The following is a 15,734-nucleotide window of genomic DNA, read 5'->3' as shown; positions in this document are numbered from 1 at the left end:
CATCACACAAATACTATGAGATACAAATTTCATGATCTAATTTCAAACCCATTTCATTAATACTTTAAAGTATTACAAAATCCTTAACCATGACATAAACAAAAATAAGAGTTTAAGCTTTTTCCAAGCTCCATACTTTCATGGTAGACAAAATATCAACTACATAAAGTTAAACCAAAACATAATTTCTAGAAATACTATCATGGATTAACCAAACTTTCATTCAGATTCAAGATCATCTCAAAATATGATATCTTTTCGTGTTTACCCTTCGCTTTCGACCTTCTTCTCTTCTCGGCATCAAAGTAACCACTATTGGTTGATTGTTAAAATCTAAACATACCAGATAATAGATAATAATGATCAGCCGATTTAATCAGACATGAACTTACACAAAAACTTACAAAGCCCTACGCACATTACAAATTACCTACACATAATCAAGCATGAAATTACAGAGCCCTACACAGATTACAAATTACCAACACATAACCAGACATGAACTTACAAAACCCTACACAAAAGTTACATAGACCTACACAGATTACAATTTACCAACACATTATCAGACATGAACTTACACATGAACTTGCAGAGCCCTACATAGAAGCTACATAGCCCTACACATATTACAAATTACCTACACATAATCAGACATGAACATACAGAGCCCTACACAAAATTTACAAAGCACTGCCCAGATTACAAATTACCTGCACATAATCAGGCATGAACTTACAAAGCACTACACATATTAAAAATTACCTACACATAGTCTTAAACTTAATCAGACATGAACTTACAAAGCCCTACACAGAATAAAAATTACAAACATATTGTTGGAAGTTTTAAGTGTGTGAATGAAGGAAGTGGTGGAAGTGGTAAATGTTTGTCCCACATCGGGTTGGAAACAAAATAATGAATGGTTTATAAGGTAGTGACCTTACACCCATTTGAATTCTTTATGACATGTTTTACCACAAGTCCTGCGCGCGCGCAAGGGGGGGGGGTGCAAATTTGGGTTTCTGGACTAGAAATTCATCGAACTCGTGCGTGCCCGCACGTCCACCGGACACGAATGCAACTCCGAAAACCCGAGCCAACGTCAGACGATTTTTTGAATTCGGTTTTGAAATTCAAAATATGGTGGTCTAGTCAATACCATTAATAATCATAATGATTATGATTATTGTGTTTCAGTTTCAATTCTTTTTTATAATGGACATTAGATAAGTATTATTATTATTTAATATTCTTTAATGGTCATAACTAAGAGTTGATTATATGGTTATGACTCTTGGTTATAAATACCATGACATTCTTCATTTGTAGACACACCAACTCAAAAACACTTCATCTTCTTCCTAGTTCAAACAGTGTTATTTCCGATTTCATTTCAGGCAAGTGTCCGAGTCCGGCAAAGCACCGATTCTGTTTCGAACCGGAGTACCCTGGGAACAGACCGAGAATCTGTTTAAGGGAATTGTGTTAAACACAAGTCCGGTTTACTATGTCGATTATTTCTTATTTCTTTACTTTCTGGTTATTATTAATACAAGATTTCCAACAAACTTAAACAGAATACTTATTAGTATTCTTGTATTATTTTCATTTTTAGATTTCGTGAGATTGTTGCTACAATCTTAAAACCTTATTTATAAGGATTTTTGGTTCATGAAATGGTTTGAAATAAAAATATTTAGATATTATAATCTTATAAATATTTTCTTTTGGGAAATCATGTGCGTAGTACAACTTGGTGTGTTTGGGTTTTAGAGATCATGATGCAATCTTAAATCCTATACCGTGTTACAAAAGGTAATATTTGATCAACCGTTTGGTTTTTAGAAAACGATTTGTGTAATCGTTTGTGTTCTAACTATAGTGTTAGAACTGATCTTGTAAAACCGTTGGGATTTTATTAGTTTTGTTTGACAATTTTTGCAATCGTTTGTGTCTAACAATTGTGTTAGAAAAGGTTTTTAGTAAAACCTTCGTTTCTTGTAAACGTTAAGTATCTAACATGCTTGTAAGATACGATATATTTATAACGTTTTGTGTAAACGTTAATTTTTTAATGGATGTGTTAGAAAATTCAAGCTTTGCTACTTAATTGTAGTAATTGTAACAAGTTGATGTTATTTGAACATATTTTTTCAAGAATACGGTTTCAAAAGTGAAACGAGGATGTGAGGATATGTGTGCAAGGATTTCTATTTGAGGGAATTCTTGTATACATAATATAAAACGATATCACTGAGATGATTCATGTCGGGTGACGAAAGTGTTGAAGATAATAACACTTGGAGATTTGATGTGTAAATGTCGTCAAAATAATTTCGTATAATAAACAACTTGTGAGTTGTTGCGAGGATTAAAGTCTAAGACGACACATCAAATATATAATCACATCATGAGATGGTAATAGAATAACGAGGTGAATATACTAAGATGAAAAAAATGATGTGTAATTCCTTGGAAATTCATTGAGTATGAATTGTATCATATGATTTAATATATGTTAATGATAAATTCACTAAGTGTGAATTGTAACATATATGACGTATTAACTCTTTGGAGAAATTCACGAAGTGTGAATTGTAACATATGAGTTAATATATGTTAATGACGTATTAACTCCTTGAAATTCACTAAGTGTGGATTGTAACATATGAATTAATATATGTTAATGACGTATTAATTCATTGGAAATTCACTAAATGTGAATTGTAACATATGAATTAATATATGGTAATGAGATATTCAAATGTTTGGATATTCATCATTGAAGATTTACCGAACCCCTCGAGATGATTCACACCGATGTGTGTAATCTAAAAGCAATTCCTACTCGTGGTGGGAACAAGTACTTCATCACGTTCATTGATGATAGTACAAGATATTGCTATGTTTACTTACTTAAGAGTAAGGACGAGGCTATTGATAAGTTTATCTTATTTAAAGTTGAAGTTGAGAATCAACTAAATCGAAAAATTAAAAGAGTAAGGATTGACCGAGGAGGTGAATATGTTTCACCTTTTATTGACTTGTGTGAAAAAGATGGAATCATACATGAAGTCACGCCTCCTTACTCCCCTCAATGAAATGGCATAGCGGAACGTAAGAACCGAACCTTGAAAGAAATGTTGAATGCCATGATGATAAGTTCTGGGGTAAGCCCGGACATGTGGGGGTAGCAATCTTATCGGCTAATTATGTCTTAAACATGATACCGAATAAGAAGAAAGATCTAACTCCATATGAGTTATGGATGAGAATTAAACCACCATATAAATACTTGCGAGTGTGGGGGTGCCTAGCCAAGGTAGTGGTGACTCCACCAAAACGCCAACTAATAGGACCCAAAACCGTTGATTGTGTGTTTATAGGATATACCCTTCCGGGTAGTGCATATCGATTTCTTGTGCATGATTCCAAGAATCCCGGAATAAACAATGGCATTATAATAGAAGCAAAGGATGCATCATGGTTTGAATATAAGTTCCCATGTTTGGATAAAGGAAAACCGAGCTATTCTAGACCGGTTGAGGAAAGTATTCAAAACGAGAGTACTGGATATGAACCTTGGGAACAATATGAGACAGAGGAGGTTGAAATCAGAAAAAGTAAACGCCAAAGGATTGAAAAATCCTTCGGCCCTGATTGCCTTACCTACATGGTAGAAGAGGAACCTCAAACGTATCAACAAGCGGTGAATTCCGCTGAAGGACCTCAGTGGAGGGAGGCCATCAAATGTGAGATAGACTCTATCTTACAAAATCATACGTGGGAACTAGTGGATCTTCCTCAAGGGTGTAAACCACTAGGATATCGATGGATCTTTAAGAAGAAGATGAAACCTGATGGCACCATCGATAAGTATAAGACAAGGTTGGTGATCAAAGGATATAAACAACGAGAAGGTTTAGATTACTTTGATACATATTTGCCGGTTACGCAAATAACATCTATACGGTTGGTGCTTGCCATTGTCGCCATTAGAAACTTGGAAGTTCACCAAATGGATGTAAAAACGGCTTTCTTGAATGGAAATCTAGAGGAAGAGATTTACATGGAACAACTCGAAGGCTTCATAGCCGTTGGGCAAGAAAAGAAAGTATGTAAACTTGTGAAATCCTTGTATGGATTGAAACAAGCTCCTAAACAATGGCACCAAAAGTTTGATCATGTCATGCTTGATGCTGGGTTCAAAATCAATGAATGTGACAAATGTGTATACGTGAAGGACACATCCGATGGATATGTCATTTTGTGTCTATACGTAGATGATATGCTCATTGCTGGTAGTGATAACAAAATCATAACGTCCACTAAGAACTTGTTAAAAGCAAGATTTGACATGAAGGACATGGGTCTTGCGGATGTGATTTTGGGAGTTAAAATCACACGAACCCAAAATGGACTTGTTTTAAGTCAATCCCATTACGTGAGCAAAATTCTTGAGAAGTTTAATGCGAATGACTCTAATGTAGCTAGAACTCCCATTGACACGGGTCAACATCTAGCTAAGAATAGAGGTGAACCCGTTAACCAGTTGGAATACTCAAGAATTATTGGCAGTTTAATGTATCTTATGAGTTGCACTAGACCCGACTTAGCATATGTTGTGAGCAAGCTAAGTAGATACACAAGCAACCCAAGTTCAAGTCATTGGAACTGTGTGATTTGGTTGCTTCGGTACCTAAGATACACTAGAGAATACGGGTTACATTATAACAGATATCCAGCAGTTGTCAAAGGACATTGTGATGCAAATTGGATATCTGACACGAATGATTCCAGAGCAACAAGTGGGTATGTATTCACACTTGGAGGTGCTGCTATATTGTGGAAATCATCTAAACAAACGGTTATATCTAGATCCACGATGGAATCAGAATTCATCGCCCTAGATAAAGCGGGCGAAGAGGCAGAATGGTTACGTCAATTTGTTGAGAATATACCAAGATGGCCTAAGCTGGCATCGGCCATCTGTATACATTGTGATAGCCAATCGGCAATTGGCAGAGCTCATAGCACAACGTATAATGGTAAGAATAGACATATTAGACGTAGACATAATACGGTACGACAACTAATATCTACTGGAATTATCACTGTTGACTATGTGAAGTCAAAGGATAATATTGCGGATCCGCTAACAAAAGGCCTAAGTAGAGAGTTAGTTCAGAAGTCGTCCATGGGAATGGGACTGAAACCCTTGAAAAATTAAAGTTCATGCGAAGGAAACCTAACTCAACAGACTGGAGATCTCAAGAGTTGAGTTCAATATGAAAACCTAATTGAATGAATTAGTGCGGTCACTATGGGGGGGGGGGGGGATAACCATACAATTTTAAGAGGGAGTTTACCATGTGGCAAAGTAACCTTCCTAGTCCATTCCTAAAAGTGTCAAGTGTGAGACTAAGCATATGGCTTTTAATGATTCGACCAAGGTAGTCATACATGGTGAATCACCTATGTGAGAGAGAAGTGGGGTCGCTTCGAAGGGTATTGTTGGGCACAATACTTAATAGCTCTTGCAGAACCAGGCGCATGTTCATGACCATAACGAACATAACTATGAGGACTTGACTTTGTCAGGGAGAGTCTTGTGTGAAGTGTATTGTCGTCTACACAAACGGCCTCGGGTTCAAAGACATCACCGTCTACTCAAAGCCAGTGGGCTAAGTATGCTTTATAAGCAAAGGTTCAAAGGATAACACCTACCTATTGTATGCAAGATTCAACTGTTGAAATCTAATCGGAATAATGTGGTTGTTTCGACCTCCATTCATGTGGGGGATTGTTGGAAGTTTTAAGTGTGTGAATGAAGGAAGTGGTGGAAGTGGTAAATGTTTGTCCCACATCGGGTTGGGAACAAAATAATGAATGGTTTATAAGGCAGTGACTTTACACCCATTTGAATTCTTTATGACATGTTTTACCACAAGTCCTAAGCGCGCAAGGGGGGGGGGGGTGCAAATTTGGGTTTCTGGAATAGAAATTCATCGAACTCGTGCGTGCCCGCACGTCCCGTGGACAGGAATGCAACTCCGAAAACCCGAGCCCGCGTAAGACGATTTTTTGAATTCAGTTTTGAAATTCAAAATATGGTGGTCTAGTCAATACCATTAATAATCATAATGATTATGATTATTGTGTTTCAGTTTCAAATTTTTTTTATAATGGTCATTAGATGAGTATTATTATTATTTAATATTCTTTAATGGTCATAACTAAGAGTTGATTATATGGTTATGACTCTTGGTTATAAATACCATGACATTCTTCATTTGTAGACACACCAACTTAAAAACACTTCATCTTCTTCCTAGTTCAAACAGTGTTATTTTCGATTTCATTTCAGGCAAGTGTCCGAGTCCGGCAGAGCACCGATTCTGTTTCGAACCGGAGTACCCTGGGAACAGACCGAGAATCTGTTTAAGGGAATTGTGTTAAACACTAGCCCGGTTTACTGTGTCGATTATTTCTTGTTTCTTTACTTTCTGGTTATTATTAATATAAGATTTCCAACACATATTTTACATGTGAGCTTACACAATCTTAGTATACCATCTTTTATTACTCTCGCACCACAATTTTCATTGACCATCCCCTTGCCTATTATAAAACATACTATATCAAACATTAGCATTATTTACGGTTTGTATTCAAACCCTCTTGATATTCATTTATACAACACCCACAAATTTAAACCAAATAATATTTTATCAAACAAAAAAATGGATTAAAGCAACTAACCATTTTTTTACTAATGTTGCCGTCGTCTTCATTAACATCTACTGGATTCAACAAATTGATTCTAAACCAAAGAAAATATATTTTCATTGCAATCAACCACCAAAATTGAACCTAATTAGTAGGTGTAGGGCAATAATATGAACTAAAGCTAAATTAAGTCGAAGTACGTGCATAATTTGTTTATATGCTACCCAGAATTTAAAAAAACACCGCATATTATACTACATGCCTTCAATTTCTTGTGTAGGGTTCATCGCTTGAGCTTAAAAAACCCCAATTATGCTTCTAAATACACCAATAAACAAAAAAGAAGGACCGATTGCTTCTTATACCCAACCAAACACAATTAATCTACTTTAAACTAGTGATTTTGTGTATCAATTGGAGGAGGGAAGACGGGTTTCGCGGTAATAGTTTAGGCCGACGGTTTGGGAGTGAAAATTGGGATACCATACGTTACTACTTGTAATCCTAACCACTATTTACAAATCTGCCCTTTAAGCATAAATCAGCATATATAATTTTCAAAGTATTTACAAAATTGTCATTGTGTAACTATAACCATTGATTTGTGTAATGAATGGTTGAGATTCACTTCTCGCACTTCTCACTCTTAAACCACTTCTCGCATGATCCATCCCCTATATATATATATATATATATATATATATATATATATATCAATTGTTTAAAAAGATGAAAATGGAACCTGAAGAATTGCTCCAAGCCTGCAAAGAGAAAGTTGAGGCGTTGATAATAGACCAGAGGAAGAGGAAGAGGAAGAACAAATAATAAAACCCTAGCTCCCTATGTTAACAGTTGGAGTTGAACCTATTCAAATCGAATTGGCCCATTTGAGATATATTAAAAACAAAAGCACTGGAAATATTACTCTTTCTGAAAGCCCAATCCCACTTTATCTAAAACAAAATTACCATTTTCTAAAGCTCAAGCTCTGCTCATGGGTTGTTCTTTTAAGCCCCGACTTGTTTAATTGTTTTTAGAAACATCTTAAACAAGTCTAACCTTAGTTTGAGCTCATGTAGTATCTTAAACGAATCACAACTATTTATTTTAATATAATATTTAGTTAACAAAATATTATTGTGATTTGATTATTTCTAATAAAAAATTTAAAAAAAAAACAAAAAAATGTACAAGTGACTGGGCGTCACGTGGCGCATAACGTCTGGAGTGGAGCTTTATAACTACACCATGTTTTTGTAAAAAGTCATAACTCTGACTGGGCGCCACGTGACACATAATGCCTGGGATTGAGTCTTTATGACTACCAATGGTCATAGTGGCAATCCTATTAATAAATAATAATAATAATAATAATAATAATAATAAATAAATAAATATCATGAAATTTTGATCTGTCAGAACTTTTATAATGAATCAGAACGTCCCATTCATATAGATAACTAGACAAGGGGAATGGATTCCTGATATGATGCTTCTCTTGTTGTCTCTTTTATAACCAAACACTTTCTAATAAATAAATGAAAATACAGTTACATCGATTCATGTGAGTTACATAGAACCAAATATTTATCAGTTAACCCCTATTGAATATGCATAAATAAATAAATGTAAAGTTGGCATACAAAGTATAATTTATCAATCACCTAATCACCTAAGTATATATAAAGTCATCTATTAGACAATATTAAGTATAAATCAAAGGGCCATATATGAAAGGTACAACCAATAAACCAACTTTATATATATAACCTAATAATATAAGAAAATTACACATATTTCACTTTCAATGACATATATAAGATGGTTTTGAAATCATCAACGTCTCTCCTTCTACAAAATATGATATATCAAACAACTGTGACATTAAATTTCAAAAATTATTAAAGAAAGATGCTTTTCTTATCATCTATCGGTCGACAACAATATGCCATTTTAACGACAGTCGATTAAGATATTTATGTTGCGTGGGAAAGGAACAAAAACCAATAAATAAATTGACAATCGCCTCCAAAACAATAATGAAATTTAAGACAACCTAAAAACAGAAACTATTGAAAGATAATATGAAAAGTCTATATCCACATGAATGAAATGGACCATTTTACTACATTCATTGACCCCATTGCCATAATGATAAAAAAGGGTGCAACCCAGAATTCCAGGACCATCCAGGCAGCAGTTACAATTGTGGCTAACATAAATTGCTCACTTTTAAAGATTCAAAGTGGACCAAGATTTGAAATCTTGATCGTTATCCCATGATCCACACGCACCCATTTTCCATAAAGGGTTTTTGTTTCAGTTATCAGGTAACTCAAAGCTTGAATCTTTTTCATTGTTTGTTGGTGATCAAAGGTTAATATAGATGGGTTTTGTTCAATAGTCTATGTATCTTCATTTTTTACACAAAAGCTTGAATCTTTTTCATTGTTTTTGGTGATCAAAGCTTAAAAGTTAAATGGCTGTTTTTTAAAGTGATTATAATGTGCCTACATTAAATTGGTGATTAGGATTTGACATAGGCTAGGCTATATTTGGATTGTTTTACTTTGTTGAAATTTTACTAATTTTGGGGTTGATTTTGATTTTGATTTGATGTAGCTTGTGTAATTGGGAATTTTTATATCACATTGGTTCATTGTGCTCTGTTTTATTGGCCAGGTGAATAGGTATCTTTTCTTTTAGGAGAAAAAGCCTTACTTTACTCAAATTTGTACTCCAGGTTATGAAAATGATCAATATATGAGAGAATGATGCATATAATATTCAGAAAGTGAAATTAAGAACCTTGAAAAGTTAAAGACTCAGTGATGAAGTTTATGAAACTTGGTTGTAAGCCTGATGTGTTTTACAGTTCGAACGGTGTAAGGTAAGCGAAATCAGTTCGTTTATTCTCTTTTTGTTGATGTATTGATATTATTGTCTGATTTCAGGTCAGTTACATCGGAGATTCGAACTGATCTTATAATCCAAGTGAATGAAACCAGATATTTGCTTCACAAGGTGATATTTTTAATCGAATTTGCCACTTTTTTATGTTTCTTTTCTCAGTTCTAGCTTGAGTACACAAAAGGGTTTCTGAATTTGATGAAATAATGACAAGAATATGAATAAAGTTCGTTGCTTTTAGTAGAATTTCATGATTCTTGATTCTGGTTTTCCACTTTCAGTTTCCACTTCTATCGAAATGCTTGAAGTTGCAAAAAGACTGTTCCGAAAACCCTGAATCTTCACAGCTTCAAGTGATCGAACTCCCCGATTTCCCAGGAGGCAAAGATGCTTTTGAAATATGTGTAAAGTTCTGCTACGGGATCACGATCACTTTGAGTGCTTACAACATCGTACCTGCTCGATGTGCAGCTAAATACCTTCAAATGACAGAAAGTGTTGAAAAGGGCAATTTGGTCCACAAACTTGAAGTATTCTTCAACTCTTGCATTCTCAAAGGTTGGAAAGATTGCATAGTCACTCTTCATAGCACAAAACCATTCCAATTATTATCAGAAGAGTTGGGAATCACGAGCCGGTGCATCGAATCCCTTGTGTCAAAAGTCAATTCTAACCCTATGAAGGTGAGTATATCACATAGTCAGTCAAGTCAAAAGGGGGAGATTGAAGAAACTCATACGACAAAAAGATGGTGGGGCGAAGATCTTGCAGAGTTAAGGATTGATCTTTATTGGAGAATAATGGCTGCCCTAAAATCGGGTTGGAAAGTGCCACCTAATCTTATTGGTGATGCTTTGAAAATCTACACTTCAAAATGGCTTCCAAAAATTTCAAGAAATCTTGAAAAGAGGTCAACTTTGACTAGTGAATCGGATCCTTCGGGCTCACAAAGCAGAAAGCTTTTAGAATCAATAATTAGTTTACTTCCGGTTGAAAGTAACGCAGTTTCTTGTGGCTTTCTGCTTAAATTGTTAAAAGCGGTTAACATACTTCAGGCTTCGGGTTTTTCCAAATTGGAATTAGCAAGAAGGGTTGCACTTCAATTGGATGAAGCTAAAGTTTGTGATTTGATGATTCCGTCTGTACCGAACAATAGTGATACAATATACGATGTTGACATATTTTTGAACATTTTGGAGCAGTTTGTGTTACAAAGTCAAAGTCAACATACTAGTTGTCAAAGGACAATGCAGTCGGCTGAAAATGATGTTTGTGGGTCTGAGGGCTGCAGATCTTCTTCGGCTTTGAATGGTGGTATGGTTAAAGTTGCAAAGCTTGTAGATGGATATCTGCAAGATATTGCTAGAGATGTGAATGTACCGTTGTCAAAGTTCATTGCTTTGACCGAAGCTGTTCCTGAACTTGCAAGGCTGAATCATGATGATCTTTACAGAGCTATTGATATATATCTCAAGGTAATTATATTTCAAATAGTTACAGTACTCATCATTTATTTTGGCTTGATTTTTGGTCCACGTATCTTGAATTTGACTTCAGTAGCAAGAGGGCCTTTAGATGTGTCTTGAAACTTTTTATAAAAACTTTTATCACTAGTAGAAGTGACAAAATGAAGAGGCTGGAAAACTGGAGAAAACATGTCTGATTAGGTCCGGTAATTTTTTTTACGCGCCAAAGTGGTTCACTTATTTTAATCACACTTTTGTTTGAAGTTTTATTTTATCTTTGAGAAAAACACACCAAGTATCATAATTTTTAAATTTCTCCCTGTAGTGCAGAAAAAAAAATTCACTAAATAATAATCAAGTTTCATAATTGTTAAACTTAAGTTAAACTGGAAAAAAAATACTCATTAAATAGTAACTAAGATTCATCTATGTTTCAATTGCCTCACTTAATTTTAAAAATTTTAACATTTATAAAAAAGTTTATAAGAAGTTACATAGAATTAGAACATCTAATGAAAGTTGAGTGAGACTTTAGACAAACAACAAAAACTTGAAATGACTTTAGTGAGATAGTTGAGAAAGTTGGTTCATATTATGTAAAGTTATCCTTTTATTTTTATAATATCTTGTGTCAAATATGAGTACCAAATTATAGTTCAACTTATAATAAAATAATTTATACTTCAACTAATAATAAAATGATTTAGGGGGTCTTTTATGTATTTAGAGTAGTTTCGGGAGACTGTTGGCTAGTTCTATTAAAGCCAAGATAAGATTCAATAACTTGCACTTATGATAGTCTGCCTTTGACTTTTTGGTCAACCAGTCGCACCCGGAGCTAAACAAGCGCGAAAGGAAGGACCTTTGCCGAGCACTCGACTGCAAAAAACTATCTTTCGAAGCATGCATGCACGCAGCACAAAACGAGTTGCTTCCATTACGAGTAGTAGTACAAGTCCTCTTCTCTGAACAAGCTCGGGCTGCAATGGCTGGTGGTCACGTGACCGGGCTGCCCAGCAACATCAAAGCATTATTAGCTGCCAAAGGCACCGAACCTAGCCCACCTGGTTCACTAAGCACGACCACGAGCACACCACAACCACATGACCAATGGCTCAAGTCACATCACCCTAGTGTTTCTAGTTTAAAGACAAAAGTGGATGCTGATCACGATGAGTCAGCGGACGAGTCTTTGAATGTCAAACAACATGGTTTGATTCCTTCTGTGCCGAAAAAGACAATGTTCAGTAAGTTTTGGTTGAAGAACCGTGTCGAAAATGAAAAGTAATTAACACTTTGTTGAATATGATTCTCACCAATTTTATGTTAGATGTTATTATTGCTATTTGAAGATTAAACTGATACAGAAGCTAGGGAAGAGAATAATTGTCATGAGTGATAGTGTTTTTATACATGTATATGTAATTGTCACGTGTTCAAATTTCTATTGGTGGTTGTTAGTTATTGTTGTATTGCAGATTACGGTTGATTTAATATCGAATGTTAAAGTTGTAGAAAAGAGAAAGTGGTTGGTTTGTTAAGAATTCAAAATCAAAGGGGCCCAATAATAGAACAAAAGAAAAACATATATATAGTAGAAAATCGACCGAAAGCTCTGTATCTTAGATGGCTTAAGACTATATGTATTGTACCTACTAAATACTGTAAAGGGTACTATCATATAGGAATTAACTTTTTCACTCAAAAACGCGTCATGGTTTAACAGAATGAATAATAATATTTTTAATTTTTATGTATATAAAAATGTGAGTAAAGTATTTTGATTGGTTGAGGCTCTACCGCCCAGCGCCCTAGCCCTTGTTACTCCGTTGGCGCCCTATGTTGAAACGGTTGAACCTCAAAGTTGAGCGTTAGTGGATGAGGACCATGAGGTGTAGCGAGGCGCCAACCATTGCACCAGGTATAAGGATGATGGTAAATGCCACATCGCTTTATTCTCGAAATGGTAGGTCTATTAATTCTCTAAATAAAAAACATATATAATTTTTTAGTTAGTGAGTTTCTTGATTTTTGATAAAAGAAACACCGATTTATAGAACAAAGTTTCTTAATATGTGATGCTCAAATGGATGAAATGATCCGTTTGATTAATTTTTCAAATAAAAGCATATTGTATAGTTTTTAAGGCATATAAATTTATATTTTTATGAAAGAAACACGAATCTATAGAGTAAACTTTCTAAATAATATGGTACTCGTAACAATGAATTTATGCATCACATTCATGACGCTTCCTTTCACACATTTCAGCGCACAATTCCCTACTACTGAAGCAATCTATTTGATCTTTACAACAACACCACTTCAATCCTGGATGAGCATCATAGGCATTGCAAATAAGCCATCCCAACTTTTCATCTTTGTAGTTCTTTTCGTTTGCAACTCGACTGCCTGTATTCATGTAACAAGATATGTGTAACCTTACAATCAATCATATGAATCATATAAAGAGAGATGATTCAAAGACAATTCGGGCACACGTAATGTGAACATCCACATGTACAAAAAAAAAATTATTTTTGTATATTAATCTAAAAGCTAGTATGTGTTTATCGTTCTCAGATAGACATGCCATACATGTGAGTGGGCGTGTGCGTGTGCGTGTGCGTGTGCGTGTGCGTGTGCGTGTATATTGAAACGAGTTTTAAAGAACACTTACCATTAAGATGGATGAGCAATGTAAGAAAAAATAAGCATAATATAATGGCATATGTTTGCTTGACCATTATCGATTAGTGGTTAATTATAAGAAGTTTTTAGTTTTTTGCTTGAAATTTATATGCATATGATCATATAAAAGACACCATTTATACATGCATTGACCACCTGATTGGAATATGCAATATGATAAACAAGATTATGATGGATTACTATAATATGATAAATTATTAATTAATAATTATTATTTTTAAATGTATTGTTTAGCACTAATATTTAGCATTAATATTGTAGACTTATATTTTTTGTTTATATTTTACATTTTAATGATGCATTAAATTCAAGAACAAAAATCGCTTTAGAATTTTACCAAAATGGGGTGGATGGAAAAACTATTTACTAAAATAGGTGATTTAAAAAGTATTTATCAAATTAGGTGAATTTTTAAAATCTTATTTTTTCACTCCTATTTTATTGAATTAACATATTTTCTATATATTTGATTTTATCTAAACCAGGAGGGACCAAAAATTAAATTGAAAAAAAAAAATCATTTTCTAAATCAGTGTTTCTTAGAAAATTGTTTTTAAACCTGTAAATAATTAAAAAGTGTTTTTCATAAATTTTTTAAGTAAAATAACAGCCCTTTAGAAAAAAAAAAACTCTATAAAAACTGTTTAACTTAATGAAGAGAAAACCTCATATTGAAAAAGAAAAAGAAAAATCTTAGTAGTATAGTATATTTATGCTTGATTTACACTTTATTAATTTATACTCGAGTCCGTTTGTAGGTTTCCTTCCTTATTTCGTTTACAATCATCATTGTGAGAGAAATTGAGTGAAAATTAAATGGAAATATATGATTATTCTGTTATTGAGATTGCTTTTGGTAACGGAAGTAAAAGTTATGAGTATTATTAGTTAACTGTAGGTATAAATTATTATCAGACAATAAATAATATTTTGACTTATTAAATCCAATTTGTTATGAAACTAGAACAATTGTATTGTTTTAAGTTTTAACTCTACGAATTGGTAGGATTCTTAATTTTCTTAATAAAATAACATATATAATTTTTAGGGCAAGTAAGTTTCTTGTTTTTTTTTTTTTTTTTTTGAAAAATACACTAATCAACAAAACAAAGTTTCTTAATATGGGATACTCAAATGGATGAAATGGTCCGTTTGATTAATTATTTTTTAAATAAAAAGCATATTATATAGTTTTAAGACAATGAATTTTTTAATTTTTAATTTTTTATGTGAGAAACACGAATCCATAAAGTAAAGTTTCTTAATAATATAGTACTCATTAGGCATAACTATGAATTTATCAGAGAAAATTCAGAAAATAAGCGTTTATGAAAACAAGTTTCAAGTTTTATGTGTTATTTGCAAGAAATTCCAGAAATATGTACTATGATAGCACATGAGTAGTTTGTAGAACAAATTAAAACTTGCCACGTGTCCTTAAACTAACAATAACGAGTGCGTTCACTAATTATTACTCGTCACGACTAAATAAGTTTCATGTCTCAGAATCAACAGCCACGAGTAATTCATAAATCTTTGACACCTAAATGAGTTAAATGGGTCGTCTCATGTGTGTGCGGGTTAGGGCTGAAATCTTTAACACGAATAATAATATGGGTCAGGTTTGGATTACATATTTCAACCCGTTAACCCGTAACAGGTTAACCCGTCAACCCGACATGATTAACACCCATGGTTAAAAATAATTGGGTGTTTCATTTAGTTGATACTAAAATTGTTTATCAGTTATTAGATTATTATATATTTTAATAACTTAACAATCAATTAAATAGCTAACAATAATTGCAGCCAAATCATGGTTTGGTTCTTAAGACATGATCAACAATTGAAACGGTTAAACAGTTAGTCCACAAGTCTGTTTTAACTTCCTCCTGGAATGCAATGCAGGTATTA

General features: G+C 33.7%; 1 protein-coding gene across 3 annotated transcripts; it reads left to right on the top strand.

Moving 5' to 3' along the window:
• The first annotated feature begins 8,603 nt into the window (after positions 1 to 8,603).
• On the top strand, positions 8,604 to 12,620 carry LOC143630456 (BTB/POZ domain-containing protein At1g67900-like). Of its 3 annotated transcripts, none has more exons than XM_077099461.1 (5): positions 8,604 to 9,062; positions 9,476 to 9,622; positions 9,687 to 9,756; positions 9,924 to 11,117; positions 11,935 to 12,620. In XM_077099461.1, the coding sequence occupies exons 2-5, from the start codon at positions 9,564 to 9,566 to the stop codon at positions 12,394 to 12,396; spliced, it is 1,785 nt and encodes a 594-aa protein (XP_076955576.1). In that variant the 5' UTR covers positions 8,604 to 9,062; positions 9,476 to 9,563; the 3' UTR covers positions 12,397 to 12,620. The 3 variants fall into 3 exon arrangements, with proteins under 3 accessions (XP_076955576.1, XP_076955575.1, XP_076955577.1); XM_077099460.1 differs by having other exon boundaries at positions 9,415 to 9,622; positions 11,935 to 12,619; XM_077099462.1 differs by lacking the exon at positions 8,604 to 9,062 and adding an exon at positions 9,081 to 9,414.
• The last annotated feature ends 3,114 nt before the right edge of the window (positions 12,621 to 15,734 follow it).

The sequence above is a fragment of the Bidens hawaiensis genome, unplaced genomic scaffold (genome assembly GCF_021521415.1).
Source record: "Bidens hawaiensis isolate Kalapana, Puna unplaced genomic scaffold, B.hawaiensis_p1.1 tig00005663_1, whole genome shotgun sequence".
Taxonomy (NCBI): domain Eukaryota; kingdom Viridiplantae; phylum Streptophyta; class Magnoliopsida; order Asterales; family Asteraceae; genus Bidens; species Bidens hawaiensis.
Note: the sequence above shows the minus strand (reverse complement) of the source record. Positions and strands in the feature narration are given on the sequence as shown.

Excerpts from the sequence above, each read along its gene's own strand:
- LOC143630456 (XM_077099461.1), top strand. The coding sequence starts at position 9,564 with ATGAAGTTTATGAAACTTGGTTGTAAGCCTGATGTGTTTTACAGTTCG. Across the intron at positions 9,757-9,923 it reads CCAGATATTTGCTTCACAAG|TTTCCACTTCTATCGAAATG; the intron begins GTGATATTTTTA and ends TTCCACTTTCAG. Across the intron at positions 11,118-11,934 it reads CTATTGATATATATCTCAAG|TCGCACCCGGAGCTAAACAA; the intron begins GTAATTATATTT and ends TTGGTCAACCAG.